Genomic DNA, 27,595 nt, shown 5'->3' on the forward strand with positions numbered 1-27,595 from the left:
TGGGGGCAGAATAAAGCACTAAACCCGAGCCAAATCCTTCCCTAGCACAACGCTGTGCCTGCTTTCCATTTCCCCCCATTTTGGGGGGTTTTGAGGTGGGGTTTTTTTTTCAGAGATATGGACCCTACTGCCTCTTCCCAGTGTTGATGTGGGGCCAGTAGCTGTGACAAAGGAAAACCAACTTGTCAGACCATCCCAGTCTAAAATATCTTGACACTGGGCTAATGTTATCACCAATTATGTCATGGGCAATACCTACATTTTGTTATATTGCAAAAAAGACTGGATTGCCCCAAAATTTGCCTCTTCTTCACCAGTCACACTGCCCCACCTTTCTAAAAAGATGAAATATTAAGAATATTAAGAAATATTAAGAATAAGATGAAATATTAAGAATAATATTAAGAATAATATTAAGAATAAATTTAGAATATTAATAATATTAGGAATATTAAGAAGTTAGAATATTAAGAATAATATTAAGAATATTAGGAATATTAGGAAATTAGGACATTAGAATATTAAGAATTATATTAAGAATAAATTCTGAAGATCTGCTGTTGTTCTTGGCTTCTAGCAGCACCTCTGTAAAATCCAAAAGGGATTAAAAAGTTTAAAAAAAATTCCCAAATCTCTATAACAGACTTATATACCAACTCCACCAGTAAGTAGCTGAAAAGAATAAGAATAATTCGGGGAAGATAAGTCAGGCTGATGCAACTACATAATGTACTGAATGCTTCACTGCAGGGGGAAAAAACACCAAGAAATGAAATTTAAACCTTTTAAACAAGCTGAAGTAGCTTGTTCTGGGGAGGCTGTGCACGTGAGGGAGTGTTTGGGGCTGCTGCTCTCAGTAGTGGTGTTTGGGTTTGTTCCCACTGGGAATAAAGCTGGGAGTTCCCATCCTGGCTTGGTGGCCCTGAGATGCAGACCCCAAGGTTCTGCCTGAAGGAGGGGGTCACTCTGTTTTGCTGGGACACCAAAAAAACAGATTTGGCCTCCCCTGGTGCAGTGTTTGGTGTTCCCACCACCACGGCTGCCCCGTGCCCCCTGTGCAACCCAGTGTGGTTTATGGCAGCCCTGGTGGGGCCAGAACTCACAAAATGCATGTTCTAAAGAAACTTTTGGCATTTCACTTTAAATTTTAGAGTGCATTTAGAGGAATCCACCCTGTCCTTTTCCTCGGGACTGCAGCTCTGAAGTCAGAACCTCCTGATTCTCCAACAGTGCTTTAATTCATGGCCTGTGTTCACACCACTGGGCGGGCCATAAATCCTCCCCAGCTACCTGTACACAAAGCTGGCATTGATTCCCATCGTGCTGGGGCTCCAGCACTGCCTTGGGAGACTTCCCTGCCAGCTTCCAGCTCAGCAGGATCCCCCTTTCTTCTCCAAGACCTCCAGGCTGCAGCAGCAGGGCTTTTCATGTGGTGAAGAACCAGACTCATGCTTCCAGTCATGCCCCTGACAAATAAGCCTTTTTCTTTCCCTCGGTTTCTCTTCCTGTATTTTTCAGCTCTCCTTACATTTGGCTCTGGAAAGCAGGGTCAGTTCCTGAAGGCATTAGGGATGCTCAGGGCAAGGGTTTGTTCAATGCCCACGTGCAGAAGGGGCTAAGACGGGGGGAATGGCTTCAAAGTGAAAGAGGGCAGGTTTATTAGGACAGATATTAGGAAAAAAAATCTACTCTGTAAAATGGTGAGGCCCTGGCACAGGCTGCCCACAGAAGCTGTGGCTGCCCTATCCCTGGAAATGCCCAAGGCCAGGTTGGACAGGGCTTGGAGCAACCTGGGATGGTGGAAGGTGCCCCTGCCATGGCGGAATTTGATGATTTTTAAAGCCTCCTGATGGTTTCTTTTCCAGGTATCTTATTGGGAATGATCTATAGGAGAGGGGCTGAGTGTTGGTGTGTGGGATCAGGCTCAGCTCCTGCCCTCCCAGCCCCATCATCAGCCACCTCTGAATGCCACCAGCACCCAGGCTCTGTGCAGCAGCTGTCCCTGCTCCAAGGAAAACACCAAGCACTCCTGCAGAGAGAGATGAAATAATATTTGACCAGTTACAGAGGGAAAAAGGAAGCCCTGGGGCTCTCAGCTCTCTTCTTGCCAAGCTAACCAGCCCTGCTTTTCCTGGGAGACATGCTCTGTAAAAACATGGGCTCAGTGTTTGGACAGATGCTTTCAGTCTGTTCTCCATGGCAGAAATACCCAGTGATAGGAGAAGCCTTGTTTGCCCTAATTTAACTGGGCTGTCCTGAGGACCCTGAGGGACATCTCTTCATGGAGAGGAGCTGCAGCAAGGATGGCTGGTTTTGCTGGGCTCTGCTGTCCAGAGATGCAGGAAACACTCGGTTCCTTGGGGAATTGTCTGGTTTAATCACTCTGAGGTCTCTGTGGGGAAGAATCACAGAATCACAGAATCACAGAATCACAGAATCTCTAGGTTGGAAGAAACCTTCAAGATCATCGAGTCCAACCCATGTTCTAACACCTCAGCTAGATCATGGCACCAAGTGCCACATCCAGTCTTTTTTTAAACACATCAAGGGATGGTGACTCCACCACCTCCCTGGGTAGATGATTCCAGTATTTGACCACTCTTTCTGTGAAAAACTTCCTCCTTAATTCCAGCCTGTATGTCCCTTGGTGCAGTTTGAGACTGTGTCCTCTTGTTCTGTCTATTGTTGCCCGGAGAAAGAGACTGACCCCAGCTCACCACAGTCACCCTTCAGGAAGTTGAAGAGAGTGATAAGGTCACCTCTGAGTCTCCTTTTCAGGGTGCAGGCTGGGTTGGTGCAGGAGGGTGGGTGTAACCTATGGTGAGGCCTGAAATTTGGGGTGAGAATTACTGCTGGACATCATGGGGCTCCTCATCCCTGCTCAGTGTTGCCAGGTGTGGGAAGGGACCTGAGAACACCCTGTGGGGGTTGGAACTGGACAATCTTTACAGTCCCTTCTTGCCAAACCACTCAGAGATCCCATAAGCTTCCATAGACACGGGCATCACATGGACACAGACAGTGCTGTGAGGGCACCCATGCTGAGAACAAGTGCCATTCTTTCCCTCAAAAAGCAAACCAAACCTGACCTATCCCTTTCCCATCCCTTTCCATGCCAAACCTGACCTGTCCCTTTCCCATCCCTTTCCATGCCAAACCTGACCTGTCCCTTTCCCATCCCTTTCCCTCACCAAACCTGACCTGTCCCTTTCCATGCCAAGCCTGCCGTAGTCTAGGAAGCAGAATAAAGCTCAGCTTAAGCCTGTGATAAGGGTGCCTTTTAGCAGGAGGTTTGTACTGATACTCCGGACTAACCAAAATGAATCTGATCCACAGAATCCCAGAATGGTTTGGACTGCAGTGGCTTTAGAGGGCACAGATGCGGTTGTGCTGCGCTGACATTTGTGGCTCAGCCCAGCCCAGGTGAGGCTCTCCCCGCCCCGGGGGCAGAGCCAGGCTCAGCCCAGGTGTGTTTGGGGCTGGCTCCGCCTGGGCTGGGCTGGGCTGGAGCAGAGCAGCAGCGCAGGAGGGCACACGGAGCATGCCGGGCTGAACCCTGGAGCTGGCCTGGAGCAGCGAGGGATGGACCTGGTAACTGCTGAGGCTCTGGCTCTTGTGCAGCTGGCCTGGGGGAAGGATTCCTGCTTGGGTTTGTGCTGCTGAGCCGTGGCTTGGGGCTGTTCTCTCCATGGAGTTCCTAGAGCTGTTTATCCTGGGAGTGAGGTGTGCTCTCATTGCCGCTCCTGCTCTGTGTGCAGACCACACAAATATTGCTTTGCTGCCCCAAACAGGGGCTCCCAGCGCCTGCTTTCTTCCCCTCTCACTCTGACACTGCAGTCGTGCCTCTTACTGTAACAAAAAGCTGAGTTGTGTTTATTGATTTATTTTGGGAGAAGCCGGCGGGTTAATGAGTCGATGATATCTGCAGTGTGCTCTCCTCAGCCTGCCCGGGGTGCCTGGCTTGGCTCCAGCCGTCCCACACCAGGGCAGAGGGCAGCACAGATTAAACATTTACCCACCACAGCTCCCTCGGGAATCAAGATACAGGATGGAGTAAACCAGAGAAATTCCAGAGGGGAACAGGCAGTGCTTCCTCTCGGCTGTCCGGCGTGCCATGTCTTGAATGGGGTTTATTTGGGGTTTATTTTCCTGTGTTGATTCATTTTAGAAAAAGCAGCTACAGGAAACTAATGAGGATCGGTTCAATTTAGTTAATTAATTGAGAAGAGAAGGCTTTGGGAAAGACCTTATTGCAGCATTTCAGTACCTGAAGGGGCTGCAGGGGAGATAGAAAGGGACTTCTGACAAAGCCCTGGAATGACAGGGTAAGGGGGATGGCTTCAAACTGAAAGAGGGCAGGGCTAGATCAGATATTGGGAAGAAATTCTTCACTTAGAGGGTGGTGAGGCCCTGGCTCAGGTTGCCCAGAGAAGCTGGGGCTGCCCCATCCCTGTAAGTGTCCCAGGCCAGGTTGGACAGGGCTTGGAGCAACCTGGCCATTGTTGAGTGTGTTCATGGCAAGGGGTTGGAACAAGTTGATCTTTAAAGTCCATTGCAATCCAAACTATTCTGGGATTCTGTGGATCAGATTCCTTTTGTTTAGTCCAAGGCATCAGCACAAACCTCCTGCTGGTGCTCCTTCTAAGAGCCACCCTTATCACAGCCTTAAGCTGAGCTTTATTCTGCTTCCTAGACTGATCTTGCTGTCAGAAGAACACTTTATTTTTTGGGAGAAAATATGGAAATTTTCTCTGCCCCCTGACTCTGTAATGCTTCTGTCCCCTGACTCCTTAATGCTCGCAGCTTTCCGGCCAGTGGAAGTTTGTTTCCTTTTTTCCTCTCTCTTCCCCTCTCATCTTTGCAGGGGCTTTTGCCAAATGTAGCATTATTCACAGTCAATTATTTGGCCAGATGTAGCTGTAATGCACATTGTGAGCTTTTGGCAGGCCTTTAAATGTATGAGTTTATTCTCCCTGCTTGTCAGCTGGTCTGATTTTCAGGGGACCCTGGGGCTCCACGTGTGACCTGCCCAGCACCGTGTTTAGGCTGAGCATCTCCCTCAAGGTGTGTGGATCAAACAGGAGAGCTGCTTGGATGGGGTTTTGGGTTGAAGCAGCCCCAGCTCTGATGGAGAATTATCCCTGCAGAGACTGGGAGAACTCACTTGGAGGGTCTGGCTAAGCTGGGCCCTGTGCAAGGAAAAACAGCATTTTCAGGAGATTTTTTGGGGAAGGGATGGATTGCCCAGCTGGGTGTGGGTGTGCAGGAGGTGGCAATTTAACCCCAGCAGTTCTCTGTGTTTGGGGCCATACTTGTCCCTCCTTCCCATGAGCATCCATCAGGCTGCACTCTGGGGGAACCACATCCACTGAGAGTGCATTGAGCACAGATAATCTCCCTCTTAATCAGCCAAATCAGCTGAAGCTGCCGTTTCAAGGCAAGAAGAATAACAATTTGAGGGCGGGAAAGGAAAGCTCACATCCACCCCACTTTAATTAAACTTAGTGCCAAGCTCCTGACTGTCACAGCCCATTTCTGTCACAGCCGGGGCCAGGGAGAGGCCTGACCAAAATCCCCGTGTGTGCCTCACCTGGGGCACACTGAGACAAGCAGGAATTTTTCCTTTCTCTTTTCTTTGTCTCTGAGGGCACTGATGAGGAATTGTTTGCTCCAGTAAAGAAAATCAGTGTGGGGAGGTAAACAGCTCTGAACTCCTCAACCACTGCTGCAGCACGTGCCACAGCTCCTTGCAATTGCATTAGGGCACCTCACTGCTTTATTTCCTGTCTGGCATCACTGGAGGGATTTTTTTTTTTTAATTTTTTCCCCCCAAACCTGATTCATCCTCCGTGTGCCTCTGGAAGCTCCCATTCCCAAGGCTCTCTGCTAGATTAGCCTGTCTGGGCAACTCACACAGCATCAGGCTGCTGACCACTAATATGAAATATAATTGGAGCAATTCAAACCTCTCCCCCAAGGGCTGGTTCTTTACATCATGTACTACCCTGTGAAAGTAATAAAGTCAGTGAAAGGGGTTATTCAAGAGAAATTGTCAGTGTTTAATAAATCGTGCAATTAAATGCAATAAAACCTCAGTATGCTATTCATCTGTTCTGTCTTAACACTTAAGGCTGGAGCTTTTTTCAGAATAACGAAGTTCTGTCCTAGATAATTTTTTCCAATTTCCTCATTAGACAGGTTCTCGTGAAGCCCTGCGCTGAGCTGAGCTGCCAGAGCAGAGCACCTAATGTAATCATGGCATATAAAAAGTTATAGAGCAGTTCAAGGACTTAAGTAGCTCATAAATTTCTCTTCATATTTTCTCCCTAGTTCAGTTCAGGGCTGAATTTAAGCCACGGCACTGCAGGCAAAAATTGTGTTCCCTTTTCTCCAGTGTGGGATGCAGGGGAGTGAGGGACTGAAACAAAATGTTCTCTAAGTGCCCTTTCAAACTGCACTGTCACTGATTTGCTGCTTTTCTTCAAGAACCTGGGGTCTGGTAACTGTGTGGGAGAGGGTCTGAGTGTCATGGCCAGTGTCCATCGCCCACACTGGGAGATGCTCTGTTTGGGTCATGTGTGCTCTGTTTCCTGGAGTGGCATTAAGGGCAAGGGGAGAGGCATCCAAAGAGCCCTGGATGGCCTAAGGGACCCTGAGCTGAACCAGCACCCTGGAGGAAGAGCATTCTGTCCCAGGGGCCATTGGGAGTGCAGCACCAAGGACGATATTTGGTGCTTCTCTTCTCATGGTGGTTTTCTCCAGGGGGATGGGGATGGATTGGGCATCTCTGGATGGAGCAGCACTGGCCTCTCCCCTGTTTGGTGCTTGTGTACTGAAAATAAAGTGCAGCTTTCATGCCCAGCAGGTGTATAAACAGCATTGCAGCACCCCTGCCAGGAAAGCTTTAGCATTCAATTCAGTGTTTGCCAGATCCTCCCGAGGGAAATTCTCCATCCCTGGGTGACACTGGGGAGAAGGAGGCATTTCCCCTGGCCACACTGCTCCTGCTTGCTTTCCATGCTGTGCTGCTGCATTTCCCCCTGTTTTCAGCTCTTTTGTCTTCACCAGAAGTGATTTGTGAGCCTTTGGAGGATCCTTTGAAAGAGCAAATTCTCCTCTGCTGCTTTTAAATTTTCACCAGGATCGGCATGTCCTTGGTGACCAAGGCTGAGTGTGCAGCCTGTTTCTCTCTGAAAACAGGATGATTGTTTAAATTGCCTGTTGCCACCTCTGTAAGCAGCTGCTCTGTGCTCTCCTCTCTCCCCTCACCCAGGAAGGTGTGACTGATTTCAAAGCCCTCCGAGCAAGATTTCAGAATGACTCCAACTCGGCCAACAAGCCAGAGAAGAAACCTTCCAAGGACATCACCCCCAAACCTGGCTCTGCAGGGAACACCACCTCCAGCCCTCTGCCCCTGCCTAAGAGAGAGGTGAAAGTGCCCAAACCTGCCCATGCCACATCCCAGGCCCCTGTGCTCACCCAGCACAGCCCCTTGGCACAGCCTGGGGGTGACAGGGAGCGGATGGGGCACAACAAAGAGCGCACGGGCAGCGCCTTGGAGAAAGGGCTGAGCCCTCCCAAGAGCAGCTCAGAAAAGCCTCTGCTCCCCTGTGCCACTGACCAGCAAGGATCAAGCCAAACAACTCCAGAGGACGCTCAGCTCCCGGATTCTTTCCAGCATGTCCTACAGATCTGGGAAGAGACTTTATCCCGCAAGGAGAAAACAAGTCCAGCCCAGCGGGCGGCCAACTCAGCTCCTGCTGCTTCAGGCAGTGCCAGGATGCCAGCCTCTGGAAGCTCCCCTGTGCTGGACCGGCGTGCCCAGAGGAAGGATGTTCTGCATGGCAGAGGGATTGCCCTTCCTCAGGCTCCCAGAGGACACAGGAGCTCTGATGGAGCAGGTGCTGAGGGTGTGGTGGCATCTGCCTTCTGCCAGGCAGGTTATCGTGCACCCAGAGAGCCACCTCAGCTCCAGAAAGGTATGGAAAGGTGTATTCTTAACACTGAATATAGAGATATATGAGTGTATAGGTGATCTGGAAGTGCAGGGTATGGCAGCAGGAGAGAAAAGCTCCTGAGGGTTGGGACCCTCAAACCAGAGGCCAGGCTGGCCCATTGGAATGCTCTGTGCTTGCTCTGGAGGCCCTGGAGGTAAGAAATGGGTCTCAAACTGCTGCTCCACTTGAATAAGAGAAGGATTCCCCATATCCAATAAATTATTTTAAAAATTCACTCTAAGAAATTGCCCACATTTTCAGAGTAGGATAAAAACTGAGGACAGGAAACTATCTTAGTTTTGCTGTGCCTTGGCCATTTGCAATCCCAAGGTAAATGTGACTTCACACAGGTGTTCAAGGCTGGTCTGCAAAGACAGTTTTATTCTAATTAAAAGAGCTTAAATCTGAATCCCCACCACCACCACCACCTCTACACCCTCCCAGCTTTGCAAAAGGTCATATTTAAGATCTGAGAATACATTTCTTAGAGAAACTGCTGCTGGGAGACTCAGAGGCTGGGAAGCTCCCCTTGCTGACGTGACTGGGTGATGGGGCACTGAAAACCTTAAGGCTTTGTTTACCCTGGAAAGCCACCTCACCAGAACTGAGCACTGCAAACAGCCACAGCCCTAAATCCTGCTGGATTAAACTGTTACCAGCACAGAAAATTGGGCTGGTATTTTGTAATCCAGAGGAAGGGAGCTGTCAAGAGCTGAGACCCCAACATGGTTCATGTGGTAAAAATCTGTAAAAAGGGGCGTTTCCATTTGTTCTGCCATTATGGTACCGTGGTGATGGAGGAGGCAGAGCTGGTTAGAAATGTCAGTATACCAGCTAATGATCCTATGTGAATTTTTGCTTATGTCAGGGCTAATTGCTTCCTGTCCTTGTGCTTCTCTGGAGCAGAATCAGAACCTCCCTTCTGCCAGCCTGGAGCAGGAAAATGGAATTACAGCCCTGGGAGCAAGTGGCCAAGGATTAAACCTCTGCCTTCAGCTGAATCCCTGGGTCCTGCCCCTGGGAAGCCTCCAAGACCCCCAAAAGTTGATCTCAGTGCTTTCCAAAGCACCATGCCTTTGCTCCACAGAGGAAATGAAACAAGTAAGAGATATTTAGTCGTTTTTCCCCCCAACCCAGATCTGTTCTATAGAAAATGAATTAAAATGAGCAGTTTATTGACAGCTGTAATGCCACGATTTCCAGCACACAGAAATCAGACATTGTTACTTGTTTATAGCTTCTTCCTCAAGCATTAATAAGAGCCCAGCAGTTTCAACGGGGCCGATTTTTGCTCTTAATCTGGAGAAGGGATCTGGTTTTCCCGGCTGGAGGCCATCCCATGCTCAGAGACCCGGTTCCCTCCCAAGTGCAGCATGCTGAGAGAAGTTTACAGCTGGCTGTAAAGCAGCAGCAGCAGCAGTGCCTGTGAGCCCAGCTGATCTTTATCGCTCCCCTTCAATGGGAAATGCCTCGACTCTGGAGCACACAACTGTGGGAAGGCACAATAAAATTGTTAGAAAACAGTCTGCTAATCCCCCCCACTTCTGTTTTAAATACAACAGAGGGCAATGTCGGTAAGCGTTCCAACATCAAGAAATGCAAAAGTTCAGTTTCCCATAATAAAACCCTATTGATGTCGCATAATAGAATATTCTGGACCACTTAGTAAGCTGCTAAGTGGTGTTTCTTTATAGATACAGCCTTAATTACAGCCAGATCTTTAGGCACAACTTTTGATGAATTCAAAGGGAGCTGCTTTTGTAAGACGGGCTCTGCTGAAGTCTCTTTGGCTTTACAGTGCCAGTTCTTATTGGTGTGCCCTGGCTTTGATAAGAACGAGAAGGAAAGAGAGTTTTTCATTGAAACTGTTTTCTAGCCTACTTGTCCTTTCTAAATATATATATCTGATGGGGGGGAACTAGTTACATTTATGTGCTATCATCTCCATGCCCTCACAATAATTTCTATCTCTAGAAAGCCTGAGGTTTTAGGCAGGAAATGTGAATTAATAATGACAAATTAACAGAGGCGGGTCCCCCGTTTGTGCTGGCAGTGCTGTGTCACGGCTGCCTTTGTGTGCAGCAGGAAGGGCTGTCCCTGTCACCCCTCCCGTGTGCTCTGGGTGGGCCTGGGCTTGCCTTCCTACTCTAATCCTCTGTGTCTCTGTGTGCAGCTGCTGCAGAAGAGGATTACCTGACCCCTGAAAGGTGAGCATGGGGAGAGGCCAGGTGTGGCTCACAGGTGATGGGGATGCCTTGTGAAGGCTGCCCTAGAGCAGAGGCTGGGCAGAGTTCCAGAGTAAAGCAGGGATTTATTCAAAGCATCTCCTCCATGGATCCACCTTGGGCAGCACCAGAGCCCAGCCAGGGCTGCACCCAAAATGAACCAAAATGGCCCCAAAATGGCACGGCCGGGCACGGGGTCTGTCACTGGGATCAGTTCTGCTCCATTTGCACCTTGCAGTTCATTGTCCCATTCCAGCTTTAGCCCCTGCAGTCCCACCCTGCTTGTTTTTCTCTCTCCAGCCCACGGGGTTTGTGCTCTTGGGGCTGAGATTTGGATCATTTGTCCTTGGTGCCCAGCTGGAGCAGGAATTGTTTTGTCTCCCTGCTCTGTGCACAGAGCTCAGCATCCCCTCATATGAAGCTCAAAACTACACACTGAAGCAGTACAGAATCTGAAAATATAACAGCTGAAACCTGAGGCACCAATGGGAACATCCCCATCCCCATTTCCCATCCAGCCTGGAGGGAATGGCCCATCCTGGAGGCAGCAGCTTGCTCCAGGGGCTGCTCAAGGAAGGGGAAGTGTGCAAGGCCAGGTTGGATGGGATCCTAAGCAACCTGCTCTACTGGAGGGTGTCCCTGCTTGTGGGAGAGGGAAGGTTTGGAACTGGATCATGTTTAAAGTTCCTTCCAACCCAACCCATACTAGGATTCTGTGTGTGATGGACCTACATGGCAAGCTCAAAGCTGGCTGGGAGGGCCCTCTCCTAATGGAGAAAACTTCACCCCTCTTTTCTCTTGTGGGCTCTTAAAGCCTCATGGAGAGCCATATCCATGTCTTTAGGTCTGGTTTAGCTGGTGGGGAGTAGAACTCTGCCATTGCTTTAGTTGCACAGTCATCACCCCTACCCCGTGTGTGTGTTTTGCTTCCTGTTTGCTGTGTACTCAAGTTTTGTGGTTTTAGAACAGAAATGCTTTTGAAAACTGTTGCTGAAACAAAGCCCTGGCATAGCCAGAAGGTGTTGGGGGTTTCTTTGCCAGCAGCAAAGGAATTTGTATTCCTGCATGATTCTGTGATCCTGTGTTTGTGCAGCCAGCAGAACCAGGGCACAGGAGCCACTGCCCTCCTCACCCTTCAGCTGCCTCCACATGCTGACGTGAGCTTCTTGTTGGGTGGTGGTCCAAAATCACTTGAGTTTGTCTGAAACAGCTCAAAAATCTTGCAGACACAATTCTTTTTTGTATGCAGGGAGATCCTGACTTTCCTGGTGTCTGACTTGTCGCGAGTGGCTGTGCAGCAACCTGGGATTTGTACAAGAGCAGCAAAAGCGGGGGGAAATATTCATACACGTGTTTTGTTGTAGGTGTGGAAAGGGGAAATGGATCAGCTGAACCAAAACAAAGAGAGGGGAATTCTTAAAATACTTTCTGTGCCCAAACAACTCCTCCAGCTATCACAGCAAGTTGTTCTTGACATCATGAGGTGCCCCTGCCTGTGATGGCTGGTGTTAACTTTTAACCTGTACTTGTCAGAAGAGAACTGGTCAAAAAATAACCTCCTCCTTGCTGTTCTAGCAATGTAATGCAGCAGGGTTAGCTGTCCTGCTCCAACACTTGTGATATGGTCCTTACAGTAGGTCACTTGTTAAATATTAACTGTGTGATAACAGGGGAAATTAATTAAATAACTCTGGCATAAAAGCAAAATAACAGCAGTTTGGGGACAGGAATTCCCCTCCTCGAAGCCTCACCTGGAATGAAGTCTGGTCTCTTAGAGACCCTGACATAGTCTCTTGTGCTGGCTATTCCTGGGCTGTGTGGGGTGAGGAGCACCCTGTGGGACAGCAGGGCAGTGTCCCCAGAGCTGGGGGGCTGCAGGGGACACCCCTGCCATCAGCACAGCCTCCTGCCTGGCTTCGGGGGCTGTTCCTTCTCTGATTTCACTGCTGTCAAAGTGCACCTTGAGGTTCTTGTTCCTTGTGCTCTGGTTTGGCCTTAGTGCTTTCTCAGTTGAAGCTGAGTGGTGACAGTGAGGTGATTCCAGGAAAAACAGACCCTCCCTGAGGGTTTTTTACAGCTAGAAGGAGGAAGTTCCTTCTAGAATCCTTCCTTCTGCTCTTTCCCCACCTTACCCTGTCCCCCACGTGTGTTACGAGCCGTGTCTTGTGCTTTTGCTGCTTCCTGGTGCATTCCTAAAATGCCAAAAACTCCCTCACTGTGGGCGGAGGGGAAGGACCAATGGATTCGCCCGGGTAATTCAGGAACGCTGGGGTTTTACCCCTCCATCTGCTCCCAAATTGCACTAACATGAATTTCTGGAGGAGGAAAGGGCAAAGGAGAATGGGGAGGTGGGAACTGGGCTGGGGAGCCCAATATTGGGGCTGTGTGGTGCTGGAGCTGCGGCGCTTCCCCTCCTCCTGTGGCTGGCTCGTGCCCCTCACGGTGCTGGCATGGCTTGAGAAGCTCAGGAGCAGCACCTTTAAATGTTCCTTTCCACGAGAACCCACGTGCCCAAGAGTGCAAGCTGGGAATTGTTATCAATTTCAAAGTACCTGGGTAGGCTTGAAAAATGCTGCGCTTCGATTTCCTTGTTTTGAAAAATGCTGCGTTTTGATTTCCTTGTTTTGAAAAATGCTGCGCTTCGATTTCCTTGTGTTGGTTTGGTTTATTTGGTTTCTTTTTTTTTTTTTTTTGGCTTTTTTTTTGTTTTGCTTTGTTTTTTTTTCCTGTTTCTACTTGAAGGATGGCTGTAGGCAGGAGATTCTAACCCTGGTAGGAAGTCTCCTGATGTGCTTTGAGCCCTGTAAATGCAGCCTGGCCTCCCGAAGGACAAGCAGTGGGAAGGTTCAGCTGAGCCCTGCATCTGCCACAGGTCTCCTCTCCCTCTGAGGAATTCCTGATTTCACCTTGCGTTTTTGTAGGCTCACTATCAAAGCTCTTGATTTCCTTGTCCTCAAGATGAATTTTTTTTTTCATACTACTAAAAGGGATGGGGAAAAAAAAATATTCTTTTCTCGCTTTTTCATCTTCTCAGTGCTCAGCTTGAAGAGCAGAATAATTATGAAGAAGCCCCAATGTACCTGAACCAGTCTGGGGACACCACAACCTTGTGTGTCATTGAAGGTACTTTGAAAGGCAGCACTGGGAGGTGAATTACGTGCTAGCTGGGAAAAAAAGCCTTTAAAATAGGAAATAATACAGTTTCTTGTTGAGAAAAGCTGAGTTTTACACCTAAAAGTGCAGTGACTTTAACACGGACTAAAAATTAATATCTGTTCATAAATATCTTTCCTAGCACCTAAGGCAGAGCCTCAAAAACACAAGGTAAGTGTTCTTGAAAACTTCTAATATCTGTATTTCTTACCTGCCAAGATTTCCCTGCATGCTGTCTGTGAAGACTCTCAAAAAATAAATAAGAAATTGCAGAGGGGACACAAAGCCTAATGAGATTCCCAAACATATCAGTGGGAAGAGTCAGTTCCCTTGACTTCCACTGCAGAAATGTAAGGAAGTGATAACACCAACTGCATGGATGTTGGTGGTGGACCAAGTGTTAAGCACCAATATCAAGAATGTGAATTTTTAGAGGAAAAAAAAAAATCCACTGCAATGTTCTGGAATTTCCTGCCAGGGGTGAGGTGGTGCTGGTATTCCCTCTGTGAGGATGCAAAGGCAAGATTGAGCCAGGCTGCTTGGCTTGGCAGCACACTTGGAGAGCTCATCACCTCGTGCCAGGAGATGTCCATGTCCTGGCCATCAGCTCTGGCCATGCTCAAACTCTTTGTGAAATGTCAAACTCCGGTTTCAAGTCCTGGCTTGCAAAGCCATCACACTGCCTGGGAAATAGCACAGCTTTCCAAACATATTTATCTCTGTGTGATTTTCAGAGAGCTTCTCTGGCTTGGCTGGAGCCTCACTTTATGGCAGGCTGGGAAATCTTTATTTAAATTTAAAAAACTTCCTCCTCTGCAAGCTCTCCTTTCTGTAACAGCTTCCATGCTGACCAGTAGCTTCACTGGTCCAACCCCAGCACTGTTTTATTATCCCTGGATAGTTTGTCAATATGTGCATTCCCTGTCCTGCAAAGGAGATGAAATATCCTTTTCTGATGACTATTCCAAACATAAAATACTTCTGGGCTTTCTAAAGAAATATTTCTTTAAATGCTGGTTGACAGTTGAGGCCTTGTATGAAAGCTTGACTGCTGAGAAAAGCACAGTGGCTGAAGGCTTTCCTCTGCTTTATTCTAGAAACAGAAGATTTTCCCCTTTGCCAAATCCAGGTAATTTCCTTTCCTCTCCCTCAAACTTCTTCTAGCCCCACAACTGATTAGGGTTAGGAATTGAATATTGTAACACTCAGTAAATATAAAGAAATTTCATATATTTCATGACCAAGACAGCAGAGATGATGCCTTTCTTTGCCAGCACTTGTGGTTTCTAAGATTGTTTTCATTCTAAAACATATCTGGGGGGGGAGATTGTAAAAAAATTACACTCTCTATTCCTACTGAAACCTGAAAAGTGAAAACAGGGAGAGTTATGAGGCTCTCAAACCAGGGCACCTGGTTCTATGTCCAAGGCAAGGCAAGGTCCATTCTGAATTTCACCCTACAAATGTCACACTTAGAGCTCCTTGTGGTGTGTGTTTATGGTCACTGTCTGAAGGCTGGGTTTTTTGGTGGTGATTGAAGGGTTATGTGATAAAAAGGGGTCACTTTTGTGGGTATTGTTGTGATGCTGGGAAAAAAAGGTATCAAGTCCTGCATCCTGTTGCTGTTTCTTCTTGCCTAAATCTCAATTCAGTGTGGTGAGAGGCACATTGTGTGATCCAGGTGCCACCACAAATGGATCTATTTTGTCCTTTCCAGCTGTGAGAAAACAAAAATATTAATTTGTCTCTCTTCCAAGAGTTATTTGTATTATCCCTGCGTTGCTACTGGCCTTTAGATTGGGATTTGCCCTCACTTTGCTGGTGGTCATTTGGGCATCTCCCTCATTCAGAGGGAAAATGAGCTTCTTGTTTGGGCACTGTCACAGGGCAATGTGTTTGTGGCTTTGCTGAAGTGTCTGTGTGCTGAGATCTCTCTCATTTCTGAACATTTCAGTCCAGAAAGAGCTCTAACAGAGGATGAAAAAGAGGGAAAACCAAGTCATGAAAGAGCAAAACTGGAGGAGAACAAAATGTTCGAGGTATTGTATCCTTGAGGTTAATTTTAATAATTATTATTATAGGACGTCTCTTCTCCTTCTGTCCCCCCTCTGTTTGGGAAACAGTTGAGGAAACATTTTGGGAAACCTGAGCCCTTAATCCCAGGGGGTTTCCACCTTCTCTTTTGCTTGTCCATCACTCAGCTGCTTCAGCCTGAAAGGCTGATGGGGAAGGGTGTGAAACTGTTTTAAGTCCACAGATAATTGATATTCTTATGGATGCATGGATGTGTAATAGAAATATACACATTAGAAAGCTGTTTCTAAGGGCTGCACTGACCAAACCCAACGTTGGACCCCAGACAGGTGGAAATGAGTACATGTCCCCCAAGGCAGATGGCAGAGGTGGGCTGAAGGTTCTGCAAGGGAAGCAGGATGTGACCAGTCCCCAAAATGCAATGTATCCAACCCCACCAGGGCTGGCAAAAGACAGAGCAGAGCACTGTGAGTATCTCCTTGCACCACTGAGCGTTTCCCCAATCCTCAGCCCCATCTGCTGCCCAAATGTCTCTTCCATATGGGAAATAACGATAAATTTGGATGCAACTCTTGAACCAATTTAGTTAAACCGGGGCAAAAGGTTGCCTGAGCGTTTGTATTCTGGTGTGGATCATTTATTTTGGCTGTGCAAGCAGCTTCCTAAGCTGGTTAACCATCTGCACGGCTCCGGCCGAGGTGTTTGTTTTTCTAGCAGATTGCCCTTATCCTGAGAGCTGAAACCCATCTCCTCTGCTCCTCATCATTTATGGGCTCTCAGGAAAGGGGCTGGCCAAGGCTTGGGGTAGAAATGAGCAGGGTGAGAGCCTGAAGCCTCCCTCTGTGCCTCCCTGAGATGGCTCCTTGCTCCATCTCCTCGTGGTGCCAGGCTGACTTTGGGCTCCTTTCTGTCAGGATGCTCTGAGGCAGTGGCCAGAGGTGCTGAAAGGCACCTCAGCTGCACAATTAAACCAAATCACATCCCCTCTGTAAGCACAACTTCAGCTGTAAATGTTCATGGGTCCTGTTCTGTAAAGGCCCTGCGAGCCACTGGTGTCATCTGGGAGCATTTCACAGATGAGAGAGAGAAAAGTGGCACTGTTGGGCTCTGTGGACAGACCAGGAGTGTGAAGGAGAAAGTGTAAATTAACTGTGACTGTGGTTATTTTTTTTTATTATTATTATTATTATTTTAAATCACCTCATAATAATTTTCTGGTTTGGTTGGTGTCTGTTTCTGTAAAAGATCTTCCTGGTTTGCTTGACCTTTGAACAGCTGCAGGTAATTTCTGCTGGGATTTTTTTTTTTTTTTCCCAAAGTACTCCTGGTGAGCCTCCTGCTTCAACAGAGAGGCTGATTTGGAGATTTTGGTCCACCACTGCCTGCTGAATTTGGATGTTTTGCAGAAGTTTTGGTCTTTAGCTGGATCATATTGAGGTAGTGCCTGTGTCCAGCAAGATCTGCTGCATGAATCAGAATGGTTTGGGTTGGAGGGAGCTGAAAGTTCCTCTCCTTGCACCCCCTGCCACCTTCCACTGTCCCAGGTGCTCCAAGCCCTGCCCAGCCTGGCCTGGAGCACTCCCCTTGTTCATTTACAAACATTATCTGCTTTTATTTGTGTGGCTGCATTTCTGCATTGCTCCCACTCTCTCAAGTCAGTTTTAAGGTTCTAACATTGCCACTTAGGAGCTCTCCAGGAATAATCTGTTTCCAACCTCATGAGGTGCAACTCCCAGGCTTGATTCCAGCCCTCAGTGAAATCAGTCTCAGGGGTGCTCATCCTCCTTGGGTCCTTTCCAAGGGGTTGATTTACAGGAGTATTCCAGTGGAATGGTTCATTATTTGGTTCTTAACATTTCCACCAACCATGCCAAGCTTTCCCTCCAATCACTTCTCTGGAGATCCAAGAATAATCTCTTGGATGCTTTTAGGTGAGGAAGATTTGGGTCAGAGCTGCCATAATTGAAAAAATCAACAGACATTTTAAGTTCTTTAAACATAAAATGTTTTTATGACTTTTAAAGCTAAAAACTTTGAAAATTGTTCACTTTAGTTTCTTGAAGTGTCTCAGAGCAAAGAATTTCCTGGAATGGAAAATATATTTGTAGGCTCTTATTTGTTGTGTTACGCTCAACAGTTTTCCTTTCTCTGAGAGGAGTTCCTCAGAAAAGCTCCTAAAACAAAGATTTTTGCCATTTATTTATAATTTATTTCATTTATTTATAATTTATTTCATTTATTTATAATTTATTTCATTTATTTATAATTTATTTCATTTATTCATTTCATGTATTTATTTATAATCTCATTTCCAGGGCACAGCATGGGTTTTGGTGCTCCAAAGCCAAAAGGAACAGCCTTGGGCCAAACCCCTGGGCAGTCTCTGCAGGCCCCAGAGGACATCTATGATGATGTTGAGGAGCTGCAGGACAGACTGTGAGTGTGGCCCTGGGCTCTTGCAGTGCCTGTGCCTTGGAAATGTCATTTAAAATCCCTCCTGCAGAAACCCCCCATGTCACACTTGTGTCTTCCAGCAGCCACGGCTCAGATGCCTCCAGTTCCTTCACTTCAGACAGCAGTAAGTGGGGAAGCTCAAACAGAAGCTGCTTTTAATTTGGGCTGGTCCCTGGGAGATGCTGGGAATGGTTTTGTTTCACTTTCAGCATCTCCAGTGTCTCCTCCTGGCTGGGTTGCTCTGAGTTCCCATTAAAACCAGTGGAGAGTAGTATGCATGTCCAGCATGGAATTCATTTGAGCAGCCCTGAAGAGTAAAATGTAAAAGGTCTGGGTGCAATTTGTCCAGCAAACCTCACCTTACTGCTCCTGAACTTGTCCTAATGGCATGCCTTGGTTTTAAGTTTCAGGAAACAGCTATGAGGAAACATATGAAGATGTTGAGATTGGGGGTGATAACCCAGCAAAACCAGGGTAAGTTACAATTTCTTAGCCTGTATTTTGAAATTCTGGCCATTCAGCCCTGATCTCACATGCCAGGTACTGGCTGGAAGCCTTTTTCTTTTTTTTCCTTGATTCAACTGCAGAAAGTTGTTGTGTGGGTGGGTTTCTTCCCTTCCTCCTCCCTCTTTCCCCTTTGGCTAACACTTTGGGAGCAGAAAGCCATTGCAAAAATTAAATCCCAGAGCAGTGAGGGGGATTTTTCCTCCTGTAACACCCTCCATCCTTTGGAAATGCTGCCTTCCCAAACCTATTCCTGCATCAAGCACTCAGCACAGCCTCACTTGCCTTCTCTTCATTCAAAGTGTTGCTCAGCTGTAGCTGAGAATTGGCTGCACCTTTTTTGTGTGTGCCAAAAGAGGGGATGCTCAAGGAACAAACAGGACAAAATGCTCCCATTTGAGATCACAGAAGGCTGGAGAAGAACCTGATGTGCTGTAACTAACCTGCAACCTGCTCATTTTTTATGTAGCCTCTCAAGATATTTGCTTTCCACGGGGTGTGTTATAAAACCAATGAGTTTTGCAGCCTCTGGTTTGTGCACTGCCTGAGCTCCCCAAATGGATTAGGAGGTGTAAGGTGAATTTTAGTTGTGTTTTGTGTGGTTCCCTACCCTCGTGCAGTAAAAGTTTGCCTTTGTAAGGAACAGAGACAGCCTTTGGGAAAGGCACATGTGGCACAGGATTGCTGGAGTGCATCTGGTGGCTCTCTCCTGAGGAGCAGTGTGGGAGGAATAACAAGGTGTTGCTGAGCATCTGCTTTTCCCTGATGGATGAGAAGCTCGCACTGGCCTGCATCTGCATCCCAGCCCAGCTTCCGTGTGGATGTACAGCCTGTGTGTGACAGAGAGGGAGGGAAAGGGGGAAAGCTGAACCCCCTGGAGGTGGCAGGATGGTTGTTAAAAGAAGGAAGTGTCATTTCTCTGCAAATGGTCCGTGGGAGTGGCGTGGTGGGGGAGCAGCAGCTCCTCCATCCAGAGGGAAGGTGCTCCCACACGGATCAGGCACATCCCCATCCCTGGCAAGCACATCCCTGCCTCTTCTTCACCCCGTGGGTGCACAAATTAAACTCTCCTGCTGACCCTCAAAGGGAGCAGTGCATCTTGCTGGGGCTGCAGAGGAATTTCAAGGCCCTCTGGGACCAAATTCAGAGGTTTCAGAGGTCAGGCTCCTAATCCTCACACCAGCCTTTCTGTGATCCCTCTATTGATCCCACGGGCAGGATTAAGTGTGTTGAGACATATAAAGGGTTTTTAATGGTCCTTGTGCAGGGGTAATGACCCCCAGGGGAGGACCTGGGTTGCCTGCAGATACTTTACAAGAAAATTGCAGTTTAGATTTGCAGCCCTTTGTAAACTTCAGAGAGAAGCCTGTGCCGTGGACCGTCCTCCTCAAGGACACACACAGTGAAAATGTGTGATGGAGGGTGGCTCAGAAGGTGCCCCTGATGTCCCCTTTAAAGGTCACTGCAATGCTTCTGGGTAATGCTGCCCTTTCCTCAGGAGCTTTCACTCCCAAGAAACCTGGATCACCCTCTAGTTATTGGGTCAGAGGAGAACAGCTTCAATTAACACAGAAAAATTTAAAGCTAAGCAAAAATATCATCTTGGACTCAATTATTAAGCACCTTTTGCTGTGCTGGTGCTTATCCCAGCGAGTCTATGATCCACATGATGCTGTCAACACTTAAATTCTTTTGAGCTGAGGTCCAGGGTCTGCTGCCCTTCCTTTCCCTGCCTCAGGATCTCTGGGGCTGCTTCTGCACCTTGTGTCTCTTTGAATTTAAAACCTGCTTCTCTTTTGGACAGAACAGAAAAACAAAAGAGATTTGCAAACCTGTTTAAGATAGAAAAGTTGAAGCTGAACAATTTCAGGCTCAAGGACAACCTCAGGTAAGAAAATGCTGGTGGTCTCACCCCTTCCCACTTCAAACCTGAGCATTCCTCCTGGCAATTATTGGAGAGCAGGAGTTCTGGAAGTAAGGAATACAGATTTTTTGGGGGAAACATAGCTCAAAAGTGCTTCTATCAACTCACTAGGAGCTACTATGGCAGCAGGGGCCAATGGTCCATCTGTGCAGCTTCTCCAAAATCTGTGGCATCAGGAATCTCCTGGAGCTGGTCCCACAGCAGCTTCCAGGTTTTCATACATTTTCTGCTGCCTTTGGCACCTTTCTGGTACCTCAGCATGGCACAAGGTGCCCAGGGGAATGTAGGAAGGTGATACCTGCTGCCTTGACCTGGGAGCCAGGGTCAGGGACAGCCTTGTTGATGTGGGGTTTTATTCCAAGTTCCATTCAGAGCCAAGAGCAAAGGAAGAAGAAGTTTAGCTCACTGTTAAACTGGAGAAGTTTAACAGTGAGTTTTCATTCTAAAGGGGTGGGGAATATTGTATAACTTCCCACAGCGCCTTTTTGGGTATTCTAATATTCAAAACTGTCCATAAGTTTCCAGGGAAATTGCCTTTTCCTCAGGCGTGCAGAACCTGCAGAACCTGTCCTCCATTGCTGCCAGCGAGAGCCTCACCCTGTGCACAGTGCCTGAACTCCAGGAAAACACTGCCTTTGCTTATTTCTTTGGGAATTCCAGGTTAAACATTTCCTCTTTCATGTCAGGAAGGTTTATTTATATTGATAAATATCAATATAGGGAAAGACCCACCAGCTTTTGTGCCATTCTCCTATTTCAAAGAACCCTTAAAGCTCCTGAAATTATCTTAGATATCTAGACATTGTCACCTTTGAATTCCTGGACAGCCCCTGATGCTGGCAGACTTACAGGAAGGAATTACCACTGACTAAATATCCCAACTGTCCAGCAAAGCCCTTGCTGTTGAGAAGGGCAGCAGGAGTTTGGACTGTTCTTTGGGTGCAGTGTAGATCTTTCCTGCCTGATGAACACATGGCTCTTATTGCTGGAAATTCTTATTTAGCAAGGGATATCTTTTTGGGAAATGCTGTTGGTACCATGGAGCCCATGCACCTGGACCTGTCTCTCTCACTTCAGCAGCATCACTGACAAATTTTTGGGGGCTCCTCGTGGCTTTTTGGGCATTGCTGATGTGCAGATTTGTTTTTAAAAGCCTTTTTCTCTATCCACAGACTGGTTTCCATTTCAGTGCCAAATTTAGGTAAGCACATACCTGTACCTGACTCCTGGGGATTTGTCTGTGTGTTTGAAGAGCCAAATGTTTTGTACGATCAGCCTGGTGCACTGTGCCTTTCTGAAAATCATGTGTTGTGGCAGCAGTAGCCTTGAAGACTTGATAGAGATTTGTGTTTCACTTGAGGGTGAGGGTTTTGCTCATTTTTGGGTGGTTTTGCTTTAAAGAAGAGCATTTCTCCTGCAGATCTGGGTAAATCCAGCAAGGTAAGGTGTGAAACACTTACCCATGCAGAACCACTGCTGGCAGTGGTATGTGAGCCCAAGGCACTCTAGCTTTACAAAACCCTTTACAAAGGGTTTTACTCTTTGTAAAGCTCTTTATTCCTGCCTGCTGGAGAGTCAAGTTCCTTTACATAAACAGGGTGGATACAGCCTTAACCTTGAGAATTTGAACATAGGAGTGAACATACCCAAGTCCTTGTGTTGGGAACGCTGCCTGGGCTGGCTGCAGTGCAAACCTGGGGCTTTGCTGCTGCTCCTGCTCCATCCACGGAGCTGGATGGCCAAACCCATGCAGAAAACTGCCCATAAACACAACTAACCAAGCCAAGCATGACTCCTTGTGCTGAACCTTTGCTGGGTGTTTGGGAGCTCCGAGGCTCCTCTTGCATTTCCTTGGCCCCTTTGCGTTGAGCAACAAGCAGCAGCTCAAATTTTCCTCTGCAATAGATTATGTGATGTGATTATTTAACCAGGCTCAGAGGGACATCTCCTAATCATTTTCTGTCCTGCATTTTGGTTGACAGCAGCTGTGTCCCAGGAGGACAACGTGTATGATGATGTCGAGGTGGAGCAGAGAGAGACCAGGTGAGGAGGGTGCCCTGTCCTGGGGTTGTCCTCAACCCAAGGAGATTTTCCTCCTGGCACAAACCTGTGCCAGGTACTGTAACCCACTGAGGGTCATGATCTGGTTGGGATTCAGTCCTCTGGGGACAGTCCAGGTGCCCTCCCTGTGTGTGTTTAATTTGGCAGGATCTGTTACCCAGTTAGCGCCAGAGACGTGAAAAGGAGAGAGCAGCTCCCTGAAACACGTGAAAAATCAGATCTTTTTCCTAAGGAAGGAAAAATCCGTCTCCCAGACCCGATTATCAGCCCCGTCCTGGCAGGCTCCCTGTCAGAAAAATTACTTTTAATAGGAACAGCATGTCCTGGTGTCTTGCTGCCAGATGACTGCGGTGGCTGCGCGTGCTGGTGTAAATCACAGCAAGTGTTTGCATTTCAGTGCCGGGCTGGGGGGAGATGGAGAAAAAATTCAGCTCTGTAGGCACAGGGATCTGGGGAGGGGACACAATCTGCTGGGAAAAACCTGAATTCCTGCCTGTCTGCTCCTCTCAGAGGGAAGGATGACAAGTACAGAGCCCGGATGCCAAAACTTCGGGTGGTGAAAGAGTACAAGGACAAGAGGAAAAGCATCGACGACGTGGAAAGGTCTTGATTTCCATTCTGTGCTCCCATTTTGTCTGACTTTGTACACATCCCTGAGTGCTTTCAGGAGCAGGATGTCCCTGATTGCACAGACATTTTGTGTTGGCTGATGGTCCAGGGTCCTTTCCCTTTGAAGCCAAATTTCAGGAGTCTTTGCAGAAAATATCTCAAGGGTGAAGCAAACCCTTGGATCTGAGCTGAGCACAAGGGGAGGATACCCAAAGGTCTTAACCTGAAGTCTTGTCATGATTTTCCACTGAGCTGAGCCAAAAGTTGTTACTTCCCATGTATTTGGCTCATTTTTGCTATTTTAGTAGATTTAGATTAGATTTTTGGAAGGAATTCCTCCCTGTGAGGGTGGGGAGGCCCTGGCTCAGGTTCTCCAGAGAAGCTGTGGCTGCCCCTGGATCCCTGGAGGAGTCCAAGACAAGGCTGGACAGGATTTGGAGCAACCTGGGATAATGAAAGATGTCCCTGCCCATGGCAGGGGGTGAAACCGTTCTATGATTCTAAGATTCTATGGTTTTGGTAAGAGCCTAGTATTTTAAAGTATTGATTATTTGGGCTGATTGCCTTGACTCTTGCTGTGCCATTTGTGCATAAAAGCAATTTTTTTTTTGTTATTGTTGTTATTGGTGCTGCAAAAATTCACATGGAAGTGGGAGATTTCCTTTCCCTTTTAGATCACAAAAATGTGCATCACAATGACCTTTTTCATTACCTAATACATGGGAATTTGAATGTAAATCAGAGGCCCATTTTTGGGTTCTCCCCACAGAGTTCCTGCATGGGGCTGCTCAAGCACCACTGGTTGTGCTGTGCAGAGTCTCAGGTATAACTTTACAGACCATCAGGGAGTCCATGCAATTTCAACCTTCCCTTAAAGATCGCAGATTCCCAAGGAGGAATCCCTTCACAGCTTAGAATTCCCTAATTTCAGTTCTTGTTTCCCTTCCTCTTTAACTTTAAGTGCATCAAAATGAGCCAGGGATGAACAATTTATTACAAATGGGTGGGCAGGTTTTTTTGTTTGGTGTTTGTTTCCTGTCTTAGTTTTAAAATGAATGCTACAGCTGTAATTTCACGTATCAGAAAGAGTGGCATCCCCATATGCAGGGAATGCCCCACTCCCTTTAAGAGTGGATTATAAGAACTTGTTTTCCACGTTACAGTGCCATATAAATGTCTGCCTGGGGGACTTTCTCCTCTGTGTGCTAAAAATCCCAAAGAAAATCTGGAGAGCTGTGTCAAACCCCACTTCCATAAGACTCAGGATGAGACTTATCTGGGGACCCTTTATTTCTGAGCATAAATAAAACCAGAAGGAGACAAACTGCTGGGGGAGAAGTGAATTGTTGACTTCCATAGAAATGGGGCTGATTTGAAACACTCAATAGAGAGTTTATTTGTTCCCACGCTGCTTACAGACCAAAGAATAAAAAAATTATCCCAAGTGGAGATACAAAATGGCTCAAGTTGTGCCTCACTAAATTTGAGTTGTCTGTTCACCCTTTTCTGAGAAATAGGGATGTGAACTTTGTGTGCTTTGCTATTCCAAGAGTTCCTTGCAGACAAGGCTGGAATTAGGCTCTGGGTTGCAATTTCAGATGTGCCAGGGGTTATTTAATTGCAGCTCAGAAATGCATATGTGTATTGTGTGTGTGTCTCTCTTATTGCAGAAATATCTTCAAATTCAAGAAGAGCAGTGAAGAAAAGAGCAAGAAGATGGACAAAGAAGAGAAGTTCTTTAGAGAGACATTTATGGTATGTGTCTTTTTCTGTCAGGGGAGGAAAGCAGCTCTGTAGCCTGTTTAAACTACCCATGTTGTTGGTCCTCAGCTGTGCTGGGAAAGTTTTCCCCTGACCTGCTGCCTTCTTGCCTAAGCTGGGGTTTCTAGAGGAGAAAGGCAGCTCTGTGGTTTGCTTAAAAGACACCTGGTGGAACCTTCTTGGTCCTCAGCTGATGCCTTAGGATTTAGCTTTTATATTTTTCAAATCCTGTACTGCATCAGTGTATAACTCTAAACTCCATATAAAGCATCAGTTAACTGTCTTCACATTTTGGTCAGACAAAGCAATCCCTCTATGCCTGATTTTCAAGGACACCTTACTGCCTCAGGCCCAGAGAAGTACAGACAAAAGTGAATTGAGGGGGAGCAAACTGGTGCTGAGTTATCTCCTCACATGGGGCACCAATTTGTCAGATTAAGCCCTTTTCTGACCCAGAGATTGGGCAACTGAGAGGTGTTTCAAAAACTTTTATTCCATTTTCAGTCTCATGAGAAGTGTGAGACAATACAGATGTTATAATTCAAGCCATCACAATCAGAAACCAACTATTTCCTAATTACAATATATTATAAGTGGTTTTTGGCCTATCAGCTTTTGCCGCACCATGCTGTAGATGCCTTAAAGCCAATAATCTAAAATTCTAAAATTACCCCTGGTGGGTCCTACTACAGTGCATCTTTCCTAGTTCTATTTCTCAAAAGTATTTAGTCTTATTTGCAAGGCCATCCTTTGAAACTTGCTTCTAGTTCCATTTCTCTCTCAACAATGTCTGTCCTGATCCATGGCATTTCTAAGTTGGCATTTCCAAGTCAGTATTTCTGGTTTACATACAGATGCACACTGTGTGAGCCTTGTCAGGCTTTGAGAATTTTTCTACAAATCCATTTCCCACAATTACCTGAAGCTGTAATTGGAGGATTAATTGATATGTAATTGGACCAAACTTATAATTGTCAGAAAAACTCGTGACCACCATCTGTCTTGGGTGTAGCCTCTGGGAGGCTCCTGACAGCCCAACATGTACCTATTGAAGACCTGCAATAAATACCTGTTGTGGCTCCCAGGACGAGGTGAGATACGAAAATTGACTTTAAGTTCTTAGAAGGTTGATATATTATATTATATTATATTATATTATATTATATTATATTATATTATATTATATTATAAATTATATTATATTATATTATAAATTATATTATATTATATTATATTATATTATATTATAAATTATATTATATTATTAATTATATTATATTTATGTTATTATATACTAAAACTAATACTAAAGGAAGAGAAAGGAGAAATCACAAGGTTAGACAAGAATGAATAATAAAAACCCATGACTGACCAGAGAGTACGACACAGCTGGACTGGGATTAATCATTAATTAAAAACAATTCACATAGAACCATTCAAAGATACACCTGTTGGTAAACAACCTCCAAACCACATTTCAAGCAATCAGATACTTATTGCTTACATTTCTTTTTTGAGGCTTCTCAAGAGAAAAAATTCTAGCAAGGGGATTTTTCATAAAATATCATGGTAACAAATACTCACTTTTATTTCTTCAGATTTCATTTCTTCAGATTTTATTTCTTCAAATTTTATTCTTCAAATTTTATTAATTTTGTCTAGCCTCTGTTTTAGGTAGCCACTTCAAGGCACCAGTCCCACTCCCCTAATCTGGATCTCCATCAGAGGTGTTGCTGTGCCTTTTCTCCCCCTTCTCCCCAAAGCCTCACAACCCACCCTGAAATCTCCACCTCCCTCCCTCCCCAGTGCCCTTCCAGGGCTGCACACCCAGGTACAGAATAACCCGTGCCCGCTCCCTGTCCTGTCCTGCAGTACCACCAGGAGATCCGCGTGCTCGCCAGGGCCCGCGCCGCGCGCTCGGTGCGCAGCCAGCGCCGCGCCGACCTGCCGCTCACAGCTGGGGAACAGCTGGATGTCATCGACACCCACGGCACGGCCCACGGCGCCCAGGGCCACGCCGTCATCTGCCGCAATGCCCAGGGCAGATGTGAGTCTGCAGCCCGGCTCCGGGTGACAAACCACCTCCCAAACCACCTCCCAAACCACCTCCCAAACCACGGCACGTCCTGAGTGCTCGGCCACCTTTGGCCAGGTTTTGCTAGTTCCCTTCCTTTTTGTTAATTCCCTTCACTTTTCCTCCTCCCTCAGATGGGTACGTTCTGGTGGAGCACTTGAACTTCAGGTAATCTCTGATTTTTTTGTTTATTATGATGCATATTTGTCGGAACCCAGGAAATTCCTCTGGTTGCCCCGGAGGACTCGAGCCCTTGGCACAGAGCACAAAACCCCTGTGTCATTGATTCAGCCCTTGGAAAAAACAATTACCAGCTTTTATATGAAGAATTACAAGGCAAGAAAGTTTAGGTAGAATAATAGTTAGTTTGTCACGGCGTGAAAAATAGATTTTTGAGGTTTTTAGAATGGGGGCTCAGGGTCCCAAGATGGAGGAATTTGGGAGTTCCCTGTCCTTCTTCTTCCTGGCCTCCATCTTCTGGGTGATGCTGGCATTTTTGGATTAGTTTAGTGTAGAAACTCACTGTCTAATAGAGGTGATAGGTATTGGGAAGTTATTGTAAATAACATACACATAATTTTTCATATAAAAAAATAACACCAGTGTGCCTCAACCCAACCTGCCAGACTGACCTCAGCGGGTGGGAGAAAGAATTTTATAGATAAGAAATAATAAACAACCTTGAGAATGAGAACAGAAAAATCCTGACTCCTTCAACTTCCAGGCTGGGAAAAAAGAAGTTTGTACTTATCTCAGAGTCACTCTGACCAGCAGAGGTTCCGAGACATATTCTGCACTC

The 27,595-nt window shown here is 46.7% G+C and overlaps 1 protein-coding gene across 1 annotated transcript; it reads left to right on the forward strand.

The window, feature by feature from the left end:
* Positions 1–3,915: 3,915 nt before the first annotated feature.
* On the forward strand, positions 3,916–26,968 carry FYB2 (FYN binding protein 2). Its single transcript, XM_066555981.1, has 19 exons — positions 3,916–4,128; positions 7,274–7,979; positions 8,904–9,098; positions 10,171–10,204; positions 13,257–13,345; positions 13,518–13,546; positions 14,473–14,504; positions 15,330–15,414; positions 15,735–15,876; positions 17,725–17,845; positions 17,944–17,987; positions 18,268–18,337; positions 20,172–20,255; positions 21,464–21,492; positions 22,274–22,334; positions 22,863–22,955; positions 24,632–24,716; positions 26,595–26,769; positions 26,931–26,968. Exons 1-19 carry the CDS (start codon positions 3,916–3,918, stop codon positions 26,966–26,968), a joined length of 2,325 nt encoding a protein of 774 aa, XP_066412078.1.
* The last annotated feature ends 627 nt before the right edge of the window (positions 26,969–27,595 follow it).

This window comes from Molothrus aeneus, chromosome 9 (assembly GCF_037042795.1).
Source record: "Molothrus aeneus isolate 106 chromosome 9, BPBGC_Maene_1.0, whole genome shotgun sequence".
NCBI classification, from domain to species: domain Eukaryota; kingdom Metazoa; phylum Chordata; class Aves; order Passeriformes; family Icteridae; genus Molothrus; species Molothrus aeneus.